Here is an 18,513-nt window from a genome sequence, read left to right on the forward strand (position 1 = left end):
GTGCAATGGCCCATTGTGTCAGCAAGTGGAGCTCTCATTCAGACTATGTTCCCTCCCTCCCAGATAACCGGGATGAAGTCAGCAGACTAATGGAGTGAGTGCGAGAAGACAGACACCAACTGGAAGATAGAGGGAGTGGGGAGGACAGAGATTAATGTGAGAAAACTATGCAAAAAGCAATGTTTTATTCAAGTGTGAAAGAGCATTTTGAATCGTACCGGCCCCTGGGGCAATGGTTAAGCCCTAACCCTTTCACAGACAAGGAGACAACTTCAGCAATTTCCCCTTTTGAGTTTGAGGAGGATATTTTCTTTTGTTGCCAGGACATTCACCGTGTCAGGATGGGCAGAGTGGGTGAGTTGTGTTTAGAATTTCCCAGCGCTTAGTGTCTGCACCTGCATTCTGAAACTACGGCGTATTCCAAACACCAGTTACCTCACCCGAATTGTTTAGGCCTCAGTCAATATCATTGGCCCCGGGAGGTCACATGGGAGATTTCCCAGGTGATGGGACCCCTTGCCTGAATCGGCTTTCGTGATCTCTAACCGTGAAGGAAGGGGTTGAAATGGTGAGGCTTCCTTCCTCTCTCCAACAGGTCTCTGTTCTCTGCTGCAACAGTGTTGGAATGTGTGGGGAAGTCAAAGGCAACCTGTCTGCCCAGGAGAGGTCTAAAAGGGTTAAAGCAGGAGGAGAGTTGCAGGCTTGTGTTCCCTTGAAAATAGAAGATTGAGAGGTTTACCTTAACAGGTTGGCACGGTGGCACAGTGGTTGGCACTGCTGTTAGCATTGTCTAACCTGCCAGCTCCAGGGACCCGGTTTCAATTCCCGGCTTGGGTCACTGACTGAATGGAATTTGCACATTCTCCCCGTCTCTGTGTGGGTTTCCTCCGGGTACTCCGGTTTCGTCCCACAGTACAAAGTTAGTTGGATTGGCCATGTTAAATTGCCCCTTAATGTCCCAGGATGTGTAGGTTCGGGGGATTAGCCAGGGGCAATGTTTGGGAGATTCTGGAGGCTGTGCTTAAGGACTCGCAGAATTACGTTGGCCTGTATAAGTGGAACCGGGCAGGGGAGAGGGCTTGGAAAGACACTCTGTCAGAGAGTTGGTGTGGATGTAATGGCCAAATGGCCTCTTCTGCATTGTAGGGATTCTATGAGTGAATAGAATTGGGAACTAAGAAATAGGAGGAAGCCGGAGCACCCGGAGGAAACCCACGCAGATACAGGAAAATGTGCAAACTCCACACCAACAGTCACCCAAGGCTGGAATTGAACTCGGGTCCCTGGCACTGTGAGGCAGCGATGCTAACCACTATACCACCATGCCACCCTCACCTCTGTCTTAAAAGGGAGACCTCTTGATTTTAAACCATGTCCCCTAGTTTAGTCTCCCTCAGTAGAAGAACCATCCGAGTGCCCACCCCATCAAATTCCCTCCGAATTTTGTATGCTTCAATAGATAACTAGGCAAGGAAGGCAGATCGCTATGACGATGGGCATGTCACGTAATCAATTGGAGGGGGTGTGGGGGACTGGGAGTGTGAGGGATGGGCAGTTGGAGGTCAGAGATCAAGTGATGAAGTGATGGTGTATATCCAGCCGGAACTGCAACCCTAACATTTCCCAATGTGAAAATGGCTCTCTTGCTGTGGAAAGGAAGAGTTACAGAAGAAAGGCACTGTACCATTCTGATGGGAACTGTTGGTGTCCATGGGAGATGAAGCGAGAATCACGGCAGGGATCAAATATTCAAAAGATGGAGCCTGGATTAGTGGTAATCTAGAAAGGACAAGAAGAAACAAAATTAACTGATGTATCAATTCACAAGCTTTTTGTTGTGAATCTCTTCAAAATGAATGAAAAGTTTTGCATTTATATAGCGCCAAAGTGCTTTACAGTCAGTGATGTTACTGGGGAGACGGTGGTCAGTGGTGTTGTATTTCCTTCCCTAAAGATATTGTCACTGGACTAGTAATCCAGAGACCCAGGGTAATGCTCTGGGGGTGTGGGTTCAAAGAGGTGATGGCCGAGTGGTATTATCGTAAGACTATTAATCCTGAAACTTAATTAATGTCCTGGGTTCAAATCCTGCCATGGTAGATGGTGGAATCTGAATTCCATTTTTTTTAAAAACCTGATATTAAGAATCTACCAATGACCATGAAACCATTCTTGAAAAAATCCACCTGATTCACTAGATCATAGAATCCCTACAGTACAGGAGGAGGCCATTCAGCCCATCAAGTCTGTACTGACCATAGTCCAACTCAGGCCCTATTCCCGTAACCCCACACATTTAACCTGCAAATCCCCCTGAGTCTAGGGGAAATTTAGCATGGCCAATCAACCTAACCTTTCTCTGCATGGCGGTCAGTGACCAGTGGAGTGCCCCAGGGATCTGTTCTGGGACCCTTGCTGTTTGTCATTTTCATAAATGACCTGGATGAGGAAGTGGAGGGATGGGTTGGTAAGTTTGCTGACGACACCAAGGTAGGTGGTGTTGTGGATAGTTTGGAGGGATGTCAGAAGTTGCAGCGAGACATAGATAGAATGCAAGACTGGGCGGAGAAGTGGCAGATGGACTTCAACCCGGATAAGTGTGTGGTGATCCATTTTGGCAGATCCAATGGGATGAAGCAGCAGTATAATATGAAGGGTACCATTCTTAGCAGTGTAGAGGATCAGAAGGACCTTGGGGTCCGGGTCCATAGGACTCTTAAATCGGCCTCGCAGGTGGAGGATGCGGTCAAGAAGGCGTACGGCGTACTGGCCTTCATTAATCGAGGGATTGAGTTTAGGAGTCGGGAGATAATGCTGCAGCTTTATAGGACCCTGGTTAGACCCCACTTGGAGTACTGCGCGCAGTTCTGGTCACCTCATTACAGGAAAGATGTTGAAGCCATTGAAAGGGTGCAGAGGAGATTTACAAGGATGTTGCCTGGATTGGGGGGCATGCCTTATGAGGATAGGTTGAGGGAGCTTGGTCTCTTCTCCCTGGAGAGACGAAGGATGAGAGGTGACCTGATAGAGGTTTACAAGATGTTGAGAGGTCTGGATAGGGTAGACTCTCAGAGGCTATTTCCAAGGGCTGAAATGGTTGCTACGAGAGGACACAGGTTTAAGGTGCTGGGGGGTAGGTACAGAGGAGATGTCAGGGGTAAGTTTTTCACTCAGAGGGTGGTGGGTGAGTGGAATCGGCTGACGTCGGTGGTGGTGGAGGCAAACTCGTTGGGGTCTTTTAAGAGACTTCTGGATGAGTACATGGGATTTAATGGGATTGAGGGCTATAGATAGGCCTAGAGGTGGGGATGTGATCGGCGCAACCTGTGGGCCGAAGGGCCTGTTTGTGCTGTGGCTTTCTATGTTCTATGTTCTATGTAACCTGCACATCTTTGGACTGTGGGAGGAAACCGGAGCACCCAGAGGAAACCCACACAGACACGGGGAAAAAGTGCAGACTCCACACAGACAGTCACCTGAGGCTGGAATTGAACCCAGGTCCCTGAGGCAGCAGTGCTAAAACCACTGTGCCACCGTGCTGCTTCAATGTCCTTCAGGGAAGGAAATCTGCTGTCCCTACGTGGTCTGGCCTACATGTGACTCCAGAGTCATAGCAATGTGGTCGACTCTCAACTGTCCTCCGAAATGGCCGAGTGAGCCACTCGGTTTAAGGGAAACTAGGGATGGGCAATAAATGCTGGTCCAACCAGCGACGTCCCACAGATGAATAAAAAAATAAAATCCCACCACGGCAGATTGTGAAATTTGGATTCAATGCAACTCTGGATTGATGTCATAAAATTAATTGTTGTAAAAACCCATCTGGTTCGCTAATGTCCTTTAGGGAAGGAAATCTGCTGTCCTTACCCGGTCTGGCCTACATGTGACTCCAGAGCCACAGCAATGTGGTTGACTCTCAAGTGCCCTCTGAAATGGCCGAGCGAGACACTCAGTTCAAGGGCAATTAGGGATGGGTAACAAATGCTGGCCTTGCCAACGATGCCCACATCCCATGAAAGAATTAAATGATGTTTATTTTTGAAGTGCAGTCACTGTCGTAATGGAGGAAACATGCAACTCAATTTGTGCCCAGCAAGCTCCCACAAATAACATTATGGTCATCAGCTTTTTTGGGATACCAGCTCAGGAATATTAGCCAAACATCCCGGCTCCTTTTCACAACAATGGTTGTTGGGTCTTTCCCGATAGCAGCAACCTTTCAGTTCTGGTAACATTCCTTGAGCCAGCCGATAATGATTAGTTTAATTACTTATAGGATAGAAGAAGAAACTTAGAAAAACTACAGCACATACAGGCCCTTCGGCCCACAAGTTGTGCCGAACACATCCCTACCTTCTAGACCTACCTATAACCCTCCATCCTATTGAGCTCCATGTACTCATCCAGGAGTCTCTTAAAAGACCCTATTGAGTTCACCTCCATCACCACTGACGGCAGCCGATTCCACTCGCCCACCACCCTCTGTGTGAAAAACTTACCCCTAACATTTCCCCTGTACCTACCCCCCCCCCCAGCACCTTAAACCTGTGTCCTCTCGTAGCAGACATTTCCACCCTCGGAAAAAGCCTCTGAGAGTCCACCAATTAAAGTGTATCAAATTATGAGGGACATCGATAGGGTGGATAGGAAGGAACCTTTCCCCTTAGTAGAGGGGTCAATAACCAGGGGGCAGGGGCAGGAGATTTAGAGAAGATTTGAGGAAAAATGTTTTCACCCAGAGGGTGGTGGGAATCTGGAACTTGCTGCCTGAAAGGGTGGTAGAGGCGGGAACCCTCACAACATTTAAGAAGCATTTAGATGAGCAGTTAAAATTCCGTAGTGTGCAAGGCTACGGACTGAGTGCTGGAAAATGGGATTAGAATAGAAAGGTGCTTGATGGCTGGCGCAGACACAAGGGGCTGAAGGGCCTCTTGCTGAGCCGTATATCTCTATGACTTTATAAGGTGCATCTAAAATAGATGAAGTACTTTCTGGTATGTATATTGACAAATGGTTCATTTCCTGTCATTTCCCCCCATCTCTCTCTTATTTCTTATTCATTCGTGGGTCATGGGCATCGCTGGCCGGCCAGCATTTATTATCCATCCCTCGTTGCCTGAGGGCAGTTGAGGCTGTGGCTCTGGAGTCACATGTAGTAAGAGTTTTAACAACACCAGGTTAAAGTCCAACAGGTTTATTTGGTAGCAAATACCATTAGCTTTTGGAGTGCTGCTACGCTCCGAAAGCTATTGCAGTTGCTACCAAATAAACCTGTTGGATTTTAACCTGGTGTTGTTAAAACTCTTACTGTGTTCACCCCAGTCCAACGCCGGCATCTCCACATCGTCACATGTAGGTCAGACCCTAAGGAACATTAGTGAATCAGATGAGTTTTTCCGACAATCGTTTCATGGTCATCAGTATATTCTTAATTCCAGATTTTAAAAAAATTGAATTGAAATTCCACCACCTGCCATGACAGGATTTGAATCCGGGTCCCCAGAACATTAGCTGAGTTTCTGGATTAATAGTCTAGCAATAATACCACGAGGCCATTACCTCCGCACTTTTCTTAGTGAGGGTTGCGGCCACCCAAACTGCACCAAGGAACCTGGGACTAAACTCCCAGAATACACCAAACCAGCTTGCAGGCCAGGGTCAAAGGGCAGAGACAATAGACACAGAAAGGGACAGATTACTGACAATGAACAAGAGACTAATTGTTCCTGAACTGCAATACAAGATCTAAAGGGAGAAAGTTCCAGGGTTGTCGGGAAAGGGTGGGATAAATTGGATCGCTCTCCCAGAGCTGGCACGAACACGCAATGGGCTGAATGGCTACCTTCTGTGCTGTGAGAATGAGAGTGGTGATTAAAATATCAAGGTTAGACAGAGATGAGAGCATTAATTGAACATCAACACAAAGGCGGCCAGTAGCAACGCAGTCAGTAATATAGAATGCCAACAGTACAGAAGGAGGCCATTTGGCCCATCGAGCCTACACCAACAACAATCCCACCCAGGTCCAATCCCCGTAACCCCACGTATTTACCCTGCTAATCCCCCTGACACTAAGGGGCAATTTAGCAAGACTAATAAACCTAACCTGCACATCTTTGGACTCTGGGAGGAAAATGGAGAAAACCCACACAGACATGGGGAGAACGTGCAGACTCCACGCAGACAGTGACCTGGGAATCGAACCCGGGTCCCTGGCGCTGTGAGTGTTAACCACTGTACCACCGTGCCACCACTCGACTGAAGAGGTTTGGAATCCAGGGGTTGGAAATCAGTGTGTCAGATTAAAATCCAACAATCGGCACGGTACAGCAAACAAAAAGTCAAGGCGCAATAAATCTGAGCTGCATTGACATCATAACTGTTAGAGTGAGAGCCGTAAACCCGGCTAGAATCCTGAGCAAGGGCTCAAACTGAGACCGAAGAGCAGCAGAGCGTCTCTCTGCAGGGGGGGAGAGAGACAGTGCTTCTATTCAGACTCAGATCAGTTTTGCACTGCACATTCTCAGTCGCGCTGTGAAGTCAAACTCTCTGTACGCATGCTGAACGTAAACGCACCCATGCTGTTCCCATTTGAAGACAAACATTCACTGTTCTAGCAGTCAGTCCAAGTCAAATAGCCATGGGAGCAGTCAGTTTATAATCAGCAACTCATTAACTGCATCTTCAAGACAAACCGCACACAAATAAATCCTTCTCTAAATCAGAACAATCAGCAAGCAACTCACTGATTGGGAATCGCCTTTTTTTTATTCATTCGTGGGACATGGGCGTCGCTGGCTGGGGCCAGCATTTATTACCCATCCCTAGTTGCCCTTGAGAAGGTGATGGTGAGCCGCCTTCTTGAATCGCAGTAAGAAGTCTCACAACACCAGGTTAAAGTCCAACAGGTTTATTTGGTAGCACAAGCCACAAGCTTTCGGAGCGCTGCCCCTTCATCAACTTCACTCACCTGATGAAGGGACAGCGCTCCAAAGGCGTGTGGCTCGTGCTTCAACCTGGTGTTGTGAGACTTCTTACTGCGCCCACCCCAGTCCAATCCTGGCATCTCCACTTCTTGAATCGCTGCAGTCCATATTCTGTGGGTTGACCCACAATGCCGTTAGGGAGGGAATTCTAGGACTTTGACCCAGCGACTGCAAATGAATAGCGATATATTTCCAAGTCAGGATGGTGAGTGGTTTGCAAGGGAACTTGCAGGGGGTGGTGTTCCCATGTATCTGCTGCCCTTGTCCTTCTAGATGGAAGTGGTCGTGGGTTTGGAAAGTGCCGTCTAAGGATCTTTGATGAACTATTCAGCACCGTTCAGGTCTCCTCAGATACTGAAGCAGTACATTTCCAAATGCAACAAGATCTGGACAATATCCAGGCTTGGGCTGACAAGTGGCAAGTAACATTCGCGCCACACAAATACCAGGCAATGACCATCACCAATAAGAGACACTCTAACCACCGCCCCTTGAATCCCCCACTGTCAACATCCTTGGGGTTACCATTGACCAGAAACTCAACTGGATTCACCACATAAACACAGAGGCGACAAGAGCAGGTCAGAGGCTAGGAATACTGCGGCGAGTAACTCACCTCCTGACTCCCCAAAGCCTGTCCACCATCTACAAGGCACAAGTCAGGAGTGTGATGGAATACTCCCCACTTGCCTGGATGGGCGCAGCTCCAACAACACTCAAGAAGCTTGACACCATCCAGGACAAAGCCGCCCCGCTTAATTGGCACCACATCCACAAACATCCATTCCCTCCACCACCGATGCTCAGTAGCAGCAGTGTGTACTATCGACAAAATGCACTGCAGCAATTCACCCTCTGGGAATCATATTTGGTCTGTGGATATCAGTCCTTTCTGATTTGGTTTGATTTATTATTGTCACAGGTATTGGAATCTGAGGAACCAGGAGACAATAATGGAACAGATCAACCTCTGCACATTCCGCCATGAGATTCAACGGGCTGCTAACGAGCTGTAGAGTGGAAGACCGTGCGTGTTCATTCAACCTGGTGCCCAGCAGGAATCACGCCAACTTTCCTGCCCGCCATCACACTTAGTCTTCTGAATGGAAATTTTGTTAGGACAAGATCAGTCATGGTCTCACAGAAGGGTGGAACTGGAGCACCGAGCGGTCTGCGTCTGTTCCTGTCTTCCAGGGATGTATGTGAAGTACATCCATCAAAATCCACCAGAATCACACCCCTCCAGAATCCCTCGGGCCAGGCCGTGGCAGTTCAGCCCCTCGAGTCTAATCTCCCATTCAGTTAGAACCTGGCTGATCTGATCTGCACAAACCCAACAAAAACCTAAAATGGAAGTTTAGAGATTGGAGGGCACGGTGGCACAGTGGTTAGCACTGCTGCCTCACAGCACCAGGGACATTGGTTTGATTCAGGCCTCAGGTCACTGTCTGTGTGGAGTCTGCACGTTCTCCCCGTGTCTGCGTGGGTTTCCCCCAGGTGCTCCGATAGAAACATAGAAGATAGGAGCAGGAGGAGGCCATTCGGCCCTTCAAGCCTGCTCCGCCTTTCATCACGATCATGGCTGATCGTCCAACTCAATAGTCTAATCCTGCTTCCTCCCCATAACCTTTGATCCCATTCACCCCAAGTGCTATATCCAGCCGCCTCTTGAATATATTCAATGTTTTGGCATCAACTACTTCCTGTGGCAATAAATTCCACAGGCGCACCACTCTTTGGTTGAAAAAATGTCTCCTCACCTCCGTCCTAAATGGTCTACCCCGAATCCTCAGACTGTGACCCCTGGTTCTGGACTTCCCCCACCATCGGGAACATCCTCCCTGCATCTACCCTGTCTAGTCCTGTTAGAATTTTCCTCCCACATTCGAAAGATGTACGGGTTAAGTTGATTGGCCAGGCTAAATTGCCCCTTAGTGTCAAGGTGAACTGGGGTAAATATGTGGGATTACGGGGATAGGGCCTGAGTGGGATTATTGTGGGTGCAGGCTTGATGGGCCGAATGGCCTCTTCCTGCACTGTAGAGATTCTATGATTAGCGCCTCATCTTTCAATCAGGTCCCATTGCTGAATGCACCTTTTGTTCTTTCCTCCCATCCCCCACTCCCTCCCATTCCCCACCCCATCTCTGCCTTTGTCTAAAACTTGCTCCATCCCTAACCTTGTCCAGTCCTGAAGAATGGGTGAAAAGCTGAACCCTGAAACCTGGTTCTCTCTCTGCAGACACTGCCTGACCTGCTGAGTGTTTCCAGCACTTTCTGTTCATATTTCAGTTTTCCAGCAATGATTCAGTCCACAGCCTCATCAACCCCTTCTGGGGGAGAAAGCTCTGGATTTCCATTACCCTTGGTGCTCTGGACGACCTGACTCTAACAGTCAAGCGGTGTCCCCTTGCTGTGGACTTTCACCTCGTTTCCCTCTCCACCACCCCACCCCACCCCACCCCCCCCCACCCCCCGTAACCCCCACACCCCCACCTTGCAAAAGAGGAACTCGTTTCTCTCTTTCCACATCATTGAATCTTTTTCTTAACCACCTCAATCACATCACCAACTGCACTGACGGGAATTCTTGAGTGGGAGTAATGAGCATTATAAAACCTGATTACCTGCAGCCCAGGGTAGTTTGCAACAGTGTGGAGACGCCAGAGGCAAAGAGACTGGTGGCTATCAGCTGGTAGCCATGTTGACGGGTGCGCTGGTCCGATGGGAGGGCGTCAATGAGGAGGCAGTGGACAATGTGTATGAGTGCCACCTGCACCAACACATGCTGAGGATAGAGAAAGATAATTACTGCCATAGATTGACCAACAACTGAAGCATTGAGACAGCACCTGTGAACCTAGCAAGGCTGCTTTCAGGAGTGCAATCCATATAAGGATTTGATTTGATTTATTATTGTCACATGTATTAATATACAGTGAAAAGTATTGTTTCTTGCACACTATACAGACAAGGCATACTGTTCATAGAGAAGGAAAGGAGAAGGTGCAGAATGTAGTGTTACAGTCATAGCTAGGGTGTAGAGAAAGATCAACTTAATACGACTTAAGTCTGATGGCAGCAGGGAAGAAGCTGTTCTTGAGTGCTTGGCATGTGACCTTAGACTTTTGTATCTTTTTCCCCCGATGGACGAAGGTAGAAGACAGTATATCCGGGGTGCGTGGGGTCCTTTATTATACTGGTTGCTTTTCTGAGGCAGCGGGAAACGTAGACAGAGTCAATGGATGGGAGGCTGGTTTGAGCGATGGACTGAGCTTCTTTCATGACCCTTTGTAGTTTCTTGCGGTCTTGGGCAGAGCAGGAGCCATACCAAGCTGTGGTACACCCGGAAAGAATGCTTTCTATGGTGCATCTGTAAAAGTTGGTGAGAGTTGTAGTGGACATGCCAAATTTCCTTAGTCTCCTGAGAAAGTAGAGGCATTGGTAGGCTTTCTTAACTATAGTGTCGGCATGGGGGGACCAGGACAGGTTGTTGGTGATCTGGACACCTAAAAACTTGAAGTTCTCTACCATTTCCACTTTGTCCCCAATGATGTAGACAGGGGCATGTTCTCCTTTACGCTTCCTGAAGTCAATGACTATCTCCTTCATTTTGCTGACATTGAGGAAGAGATTATTGCCGTTGCACCAGATTCTCTCTCTCTTTCCCATACTCCGTCTCATCATTGTTTGAGATCCGACCCATCACTGTGGTGTCATTAGCAAATTGAAAAATAAGTTGGAGGGGAATTTGGCCACACAGTCATAGGTGTACAAGGAGTATAGTAGGGGGCTGAGGACACAGCCTTGTGGGGTACTGATGTTGAGGATGATCGTGGAGGAGGTGTTGTTGCCTATCCTTAACGATTGCGGTCTGTGGATTAGGAAGTCTAGGATCCAGTCATAGAGGGAGAAGCTGAGCTCCAGGCCACGGAGTTTGGAGATGAGTTTCATGGGAATAATGGTGTTGAAGGCTGAGCTGTAGTCAATAAATAGGAGTCTGACATAGGTGTCTTTGTTATCTAGGTGTTCCAGGGTTGAGTGCAGGGCCAGGGAAATGGCGTCTGCTGTGGACCTGTTGCAGCGGTAGGCGAACTGTAATAGATCCAGGTAGTCCGGGAGACTGGAATTGATTCGTGCCATGACTAACCTTTCGAAGCATTGGATAATGATGGATGTCAGAGCCACTGGCTGATCGTCATTAAGGCACGCTGCCTGGCTTTACTTTGGTACCGGGATGATGGTCGTCTTCTTGAAGCAGATAGGGACCTCAGATTGGTGTAAAGAGAGGTTAAAGATGTCTGTGAATACCCCCACCAGCTGATCCACACAGGATCTGAGTGCTCGTCCGGGTACCCCATCTGGGCCAGTCGCTTTCCATGGGTTGATTTTTGAGAAGGCTGTTCTGACATCTGCAGTTTTGACCTTGGATACAGGTTTCGCCGAGGCCTCTGGGGCAGAAGGCATTCTCTCGCTGACCTCTTGCTCAAAACAAGCATAGAATGCGTTGAACTCATCGGGGAGGGGTGCATTGGTGCCAGCGATTCTACACACCTTCATATTGTAGCCTTGCAGAACCTTGCCATTTTCTGTGGGAGTCCGCGTGGCTAGCCTGGGGCTCCAGCTTGGTCCGGCACTGTCCTTTGGCATCTTTGGTGATCTCCGAGACGCAGGGAGACACGAGAGCAGCCCATACAATGGTTCCAGCTCAGCCCCTCTGTGGATCACTATCTCCACCTGGAGAAGAGGCTTGTGAGCGCTGACAATCCTTTCAGTATCCGATAAAGATGTAAAGGAAAAGTCCTATTCTGAACTTGATGAAGGCCTCACTGCCATTCCAGAGTAAGGAATGATATTCCTTCCGGGGCCTTCAATGACGGGTTGACCTTGACTCTGGAGTGGTAGCATTGGGAAAATTGTGATGGGAAAAGCTAATGAGCTCTCTTGTTGACAAAGTGTCCTCAACACGGCCTCTTTATTACAAACACCTTCTTCATAGAATCTCTGCAGAACAAGGCTATTCGGCCCATCAACTCTCTGACAGATTCTTACCCAGACCCTCTTCCCGGCCCTATCCTTGCAACCCACATATTCACCATGGCTAATCCATCTAACCTACACATCTTTGGATACTAAGGGGTAATTTACCACGGCCAATCCACCTAACCTGCACATCTTTGGAATGTGGGAGGGAACCGGAGCACCCGGAGGAAACCAACGCTGACAGCACAGGAACAGGCCCTTCGGCCCTCCAAGCCTGTGCCGATCATGATGCCTGCCTAAACTAAAAACCATATGCACTCACGGAGTCCGTATCCTTCCATTCCCGAACTATTCCTGTATTCGTCTAGTTGCCCCTTAAATGCCGCTATCGTACCTGCTCTCCGGGCAGCGCGTTCCAGACATTCACCACCATCTGTGTAAAACACTTGCCTTGCACATCTCCTCTAAACTTTTCTGCACGCACCTTAAACCTATGTCCCCTACTTGGTGCAAGCTCCACACAGTCACCCAAGGTCGGAATCGAACCCTGGTCCCTGGCACTGTGAGGCAGCAACACTAACCACTGTGCCACCATGCCACCCTATTAAACCCAAACCTCACTGTGGGGGGAGTGCTGAACCCTAACCACTGGACCACCAGGGAAGCTGCTCTTCCACCAGAAGGCTGAATACAAACCACATGGAGGCATCCTAGATCAAAGCATTGACACCTCCTAGATTATCCCATAGTTCAAATCACTCGATCCATATGGGGGTTTGATGTCTGTTCATTGACTTGTTGAATTGGTAATGAACACTCACCCAGCATGAGGACATCACAAGGCCCAAACATCCAAGAGGAAAGGGATCAATATCTCAGCACAAAGCAGCCAATCAAGGAGAGGAACTCAAAAAACTCATGACCAATCAGGAAAGTCCAACCCAATTCCAGAACAGTGGCTCAAATAAAGTCAGCTGTCCCAGACCCCTGCGCCCAGATCATTGAGTTTGAACGTCGCTGTTACCAGGACTGGTTCAACAAGAATGGAGCAGAAACAGCTGACATCCTCGAGCAAAGACCAGCAGCCTTCATTGCCCGGCAGAAAGCCAAGGTGGCAAGTGAAAAGGCAGCTCAAGGCCAACACCTAAAGATAAATGTAGAAGTTAAAGGTCATGTGATAGGAAGAGAAAGATCCAACAACATCCTGACCATCAGAGTTTTCTGAAGCCACCAACTGTAGACAATCTATACGTGAATGGACAACATCCCTTTCATTCACAGGATGGCGTTTCTCTACTTAAAGTTGACAATACCATCTGTCAATGCTCGAAGCAACAATAGGGTGGCACGACAGCAGAGTGGTTAGCACTGCTGCCTCACAGCGACAGGGACCCGAGTTCGATTCCCGGCTTGGGTCACTGTCTGTGCGGAGTCTGCACGTTCTCCCTGAGTCTACATGGGTTTCCTCCGGGTGCTCCAGTTTCCTCCCACAGTCCAAAAGACGTGCTGGTTAGGTGCATTGGCCATGCTAAACTCTCCCTCAGTATACCCAATCAGGCGCCGGAGTGTGGCGACTAGGGGATTTTCATGGTAACTTCATTGCAGTGTTAATGTAAGCCTGCTTGTGACTCTAATAAATAAACTTTAACATTTTCAATAATTTGTCAACCGTGAATCCACAATGGCAGCTGATACTTCCCAGTAGTTAGGAAAGGTAACAGGGTGGCATTGTGGCACAGTGGTTAGCACTGCTGCCTCACAGTGCCAGGGACCCGGGTTCAATTCTGGTCTCAGGTCACTATCTGAGCAGAGTTTGCACGTTCTCCGCATGTCTGCGTGGGTTTCCTCTGGATGCTCCGGTTTCCTCCCACAGTCCAAAGATGTGCAGTTTAGGTGGATTGGCCATGCTAAATTGCCCCTTAGCGTCCCAAGATATGTAGGTTCAATGGATTAGCCATGGTGAATATGTGGGGTTATGGGGATAGAGTGGGGGAGAGGGCCTCGTAAGATACCCTGTCAGAGAGTTGCTGCAGTCTTGATGGGCCAAATGGGCTCCTTCTACACGTTAGGAATTCTATGAGAATATTTTTCTTTATTGCAAGGGGAATTGAATACAAACGTAGGGAGGTTTTGCTTCAATTATACAGAGCACTAGTGACACCACATCTGGAGTATTGTGTACAGTATTGATCGCCTTAGTTAAGGAAGGATGTAAATATATTGGAAACATTTCAGAGAAGGTTTAATAGACTAATGCCTGGAATGGGCGGGCTGTCTGATGAGGAAAGATTGGACAGGCTAGAGTTGTATCTGCTGGAGTTTAGAAGATTGTAACACACAAGATCCTGAGGGGTATTGACAGGGTGGATGAGAAGAGGATGTTTCCCATTGTGGAGAGTCTAGAATTAGGAGTCAGCGTTTAAAAATAAGGGGTCACCCATTTAAACTGAAGATGAAGTGAATTCCTTTTCTCTCAAAGGGTCGTGAATCTTTGGAACTCTCTTCTGGTAAAGGCAGTGGAAGCAGAGTCTTTGAAGATTTGTAAGGCACGGTGGATAGATTCTTGGTAAGCGAGGGGAGTAGGCGGGATGCAGATTTGAGATTATTGTCAGATCAGCCATGATCTTATTAAATGGTAGAGCAGGATCAAGGGGCCGAATGGCCTTTACCTGCTCCTTGTTTGTATGTTTGTTCATATGCACTACTCCAATATATCGATATAACTGACATTCCTCATCCCTGGAACCATCCTCGTGAATCCTTTCTGCACTCTCTCCAATGCCTCCACATCTTTCCTAAAGTACGTCATCCACAATTGGATCTGGTTTGATCTGATTTGTTATTGTCACAAGTATTGGGATACAGTGAAAAGTATTGTTTCTTGCATGCTAAACAGACAAAGCATACCATTCATAGAGTACATGGGGAGAAGGAAAGAAGAGGGTGCAGAATATAATGTTACAGTCATAACTAGGGTGTAGAGAAAGATCAGCTTAATATAAGGTAGGTCCATTCAAAAGTCTGATGGCAGCAGGGAGGGATAGTGATGGCGTGGAGGGAAGAGGACAGGTTGTTGGTGATCTGGACACCTAGAAACTTGAAGCTCTTGACCATTTCCACTTCATCCCTGTTGGTGTAGACGGGGCATGTCCTCCGCTACACTTCCTGAAGTTGAGGATTATCTCCTTTGTTTCACTGACATCGAGGGAGAGGCTATTGTTGCCGTACCAGTTCACCGGGTGTAATATTCTAGCTGAGGTTGAACTAGTCTTTTATACAAGTTCAGCGAAACCTTGCTTTTGCAGTATGTGCCCCTATTAATGAAATCTAGGATATTGTATTAAACTGCACTTAAACCTCTTTAGGCTAACCTTTGGGACGTGCCATTCTTCACATTCCTGACCTAATATTCCGCTTAACTCAATCATGACTGTGATGCAGATGAATGGTTAACACAGACAGCTGTGATTCACATGAATCATACCATTCAAGAGGCGGTTTGGGCATCGCTTTGATAAGGGAAAGGGCAAGGACCCTTTCCAGTAACTGGGGAACAATTAATGATTGGCAGAGAATGAGAACACAAGAAGTAGGAGCGCGAGCAGCCATTTGGCCTGTTGAATCTGTTCCCCCATTCAACAAGATCAATTATCCCATAATTCCCCGAGAAACCAAGAATCTGTCCATTTCACAGCCTTAAATATATTCAGCGATGGAGCATCCACAACCTCTGGCCGAGAATTCCAAAGATTCACAACCCTATGAGTGAAGAAATGTCTCCTCATCTCAGTCCCAAATGATCAGCCCCTGATCCTGAGACTGTGCCCCCGTGTTTTAGATTCACCAACCAGTGGAAAGCAAACTCACAACACCCACCCTTTCAAACCCCTTCAGAATCATGTAGGTTTCAATGAGATCACCTCTCATAAAGTCATAGAGGTTTACAGCATGAAAACAGGCCCTTCGGCCCAACTTGTCCATGCTGCCGTTTTTTTTAACCACTAAGCTAGTCCCAATTGCCCTCATTTGGCCCATGTCCCTCTTTACCCATCTTACCCCTTGCAACTGCGTAAATGCTTTTTGAAAGACAAAATTGTACCCGCCTCTACTACTACTCCTGGCAGTTTGTTCCAGACACTCACCACCCTCTGTGTGAAAAAATAGTCCCTCTGGACCCTTTTGTATCTCTCCCCTCTCACCTGAAACCTATGCCCTCTAGTTTTAGACTCCCCTACCTTTGGGAAAAGATGTTGACTATCTAGCTGATCTATGCCCCTCATTATTTTATGGACCTCTATAAGATCACCCCTAAGTCTCCTACACTCCAGGGGAAAAAGTCCCAGTCTATCCAGCCTCTCCTTATAACTCAAACCATCCAGTCCCGTTAGCATTCCAGTAAATCTTTTCTGCACTCTTTCTAGTTTAATAATATCCTTTCTATAATAGGGTGACCAGAACTGTACACAGTATTCCAAGTGCGGCCTTACCAATGTCTTGTACAACTTCAACAAGACATCCCAACTCCTGTGTTCAATGTTCTAACCAATGGAACCAAGCATGCTGAATGCCTTCTTCATCACTCTGTTCATCTGTGACTCCACTTTCAAGGAGCTATGAACCTGTACCCCTAGATCTCTTTGTTCTATAACTCTCCCCAACGTCCTACCATTAACTGAATAAGTCCTGTCCTGGTTCAATCTACCAAAATGCATCACATCGCATTTATTCTTCTAAACTCCAGAGATATAAACCCAATTTACCAGTCTCTTGTCATAGGGCAATCCCTTCATCCCAGGGACCAATCTAGTGAACCTTCAGTGTAACACCTCCAATGCATGAGAAATGTCATATCATATCATATATATATATATTATATATATAACATATGTAGATATATAAAAAACTGCGGAGACCTAAACTGCACACACTACTCCAGAGTGGTCACGCCAAAACCCTGTACAACTCTGGCAATACTTCTTTATTCTTGTACTCCATTGCCCTTCCAACAAGGCCAACATGTCATTTAGCTTCCTAATTACTTGCTGTGTCTGCATGATAACTTTCTGTGTTCCTTGTGCCAATACACCCACACTCTCTTTGAACATCAAAAACCCAGGCAGTTAATTTGTGCACAGCAAGATCCCACAGGCTAGGAGCAAGCAACAAATGCTGATCCCCACAGAAGATTCATAGAATCCCTACAGTACAGAAGGAGGTCATTCGGCCCATCGAGTCTGTACCAACCACAATCCCACCCAAACCCTATTCCTATAGCCCCACATATTTACCCTGTTAATCCCCCTGACACTAAGGGGCAACTTAGCACGGCCAATCAACCTAACCTGCACATCTTTGGACTGTGGGAGGAAACCAGAGCACCCTGAGGAAACCCACGCAGACATGGGGAGAACGTGCAAACTCCACACAGACAGTGACCTGAGGCCGGAACTGAACCTAGGTCCCTGGCGCTGTCAACGCTACCTGTATCCTGAGCACAAGTATTTTCTTTAAAGCATAGAATCTGTGCAGTTGCCTGCGCGTGAGTCACACCAGGAGTGCTGTGTGTACAATTCTACTCAGGCACGAAGTGAAATGTCATTCAGTAATCACGGAGTGAATTATTACAAGCCAGCCAGATAAACAAGTCAATGGACAAATTTGTACACCGTAAAGACAGTGGGCTGAATTTTCCAGCCCTTTCCGCTGGTGGGATCCTCTGCTCTCGCCAATGACGATCACCCTCGGTGAGTTTCCTGGCTGCGCGGCGGGCAAACAGCGCAAACTGGCATTGACATTGGCGGGACCGGTGGACCCCACTGCCGGCCAATGGCAAGGCACCTCGACCGCTTGAAATCATGCCTTCGGGGGTGGGGGAGGAGGGTGGAAATTCCCACCCAATGAACGAAGCAACCACAGCCTTAAATCAACAACAACTTGCATTTGCATAGTGCCTGTAATGTAGCAGAAACGCACTGCAAAGCTTTTTATAGGAGCAGTTTCAAAGAACATCTGGCATGTAAGAAGGGGTGACCTAAAGTTTGGTCAAAGGTGAGGATTTTGAGGAATGTCTTAAAGGAGAAAGAGATTTGGAGAGGTTCGGGGAGGGAATTCCAGAGCCCAGGCGCCGCGCAGCGGAACGCACGGTTGCCAATAGTGGAGCGATGGGAATCGGGGGACGTGCACACGGCTGGACTCTGTCAGTTTAACGCTTCCCTACCTGCATGGCAAACAAAGTGCTGAGGATCCAGGGAGGCTGGCGGTGAAATGGGTATCTGGCGATTTCCACCTTCCTCTTTGGGACTTGCTCCATGCTTCCTTTTCTCTCCATGGCTCCCGCCCACTTCCTCACTTCTCACCAGATCCTGACATTGTGTGACCGCTTCGGGCTTCCTGATGACTTGTGTTACAGACAAGGCTGAGTGTGAGAGACAAAGAGAGAATGTGTGCACGCGAGAGAGAGAGAAATGATTGGCTGATCTCTGGAGCATTCCGATGAAGTGTGCTTGACCTTTGCCTCTCCAGTGTGCCGTTGATTGGAATTAGTC

General features: G+C 47.8%; 1 protein-coding gene across 1 annotated transcript; it reads right to left on the reverse strand.

Annotated features, from left to right (window-relative positions):
* Positions 1-541: 541 nt before the first annotated feature.
* On the reverse strand, positions 542-18,296 carry LOC144504118 (solute carrier family 23 member 3-like). Its single transcript, XM_078229293.1, has 4 exons — positions 18,186-18,296; positions 9,613-9,773; positions 1,685-1,779; positions 542-711 (listed from the first exon to the last, which is right to left on the reverse strand). The coding sequence occupies exons 1-4, from the start codon at positions 18,294-18,296 to the stop codon at positions 542-544; spliced, it is 537 nt and encodes a 178-aa protein (XP_078085419.1).
* Between the last annotated feature and the right edge of the window lie 217 nt (positions 18,297-18,513).

This window comes from Mustelus asterias, chromosome 14 (genome assembly GCF_964213995.1).
Source record: "Mustelus asterias chromosome 14, sMusAst1.hap1.1, whole genome shotgun sequence".
Classification (NCBI taxonomy): Eukaryota; Metazoa; Chordata; class Chondrichthyes; order Carcharhiniformes; family Triakidae; genus Mustelus; species Mustelus asterias.

Bases quoted from the DNA above. Each gene is read 5' to 3' on its own strand.
- LOC144504118 (XM_078229293.1), bottom strand. From the start codon at position 18,296: ATGGAGAGAAAAGGAAGCATGGAGCAAGTCCCAAAGAGGAAGGTGGAA. The intron at 9,774-18,185 runs GTAGGGAAGCGT...CTCTATCCTCAG, and splicing joins GCACTTTGTTTGCCATGCAG to CATGTGTTGGTGCAGGTGGC. The intron at 712-1,684 runs GTACAGTGCCTT...TCTATTTTCAAG, and splicing joins CAACAGTTCCCATCAGAATG to GGAACACAAGCCTGCAACTC.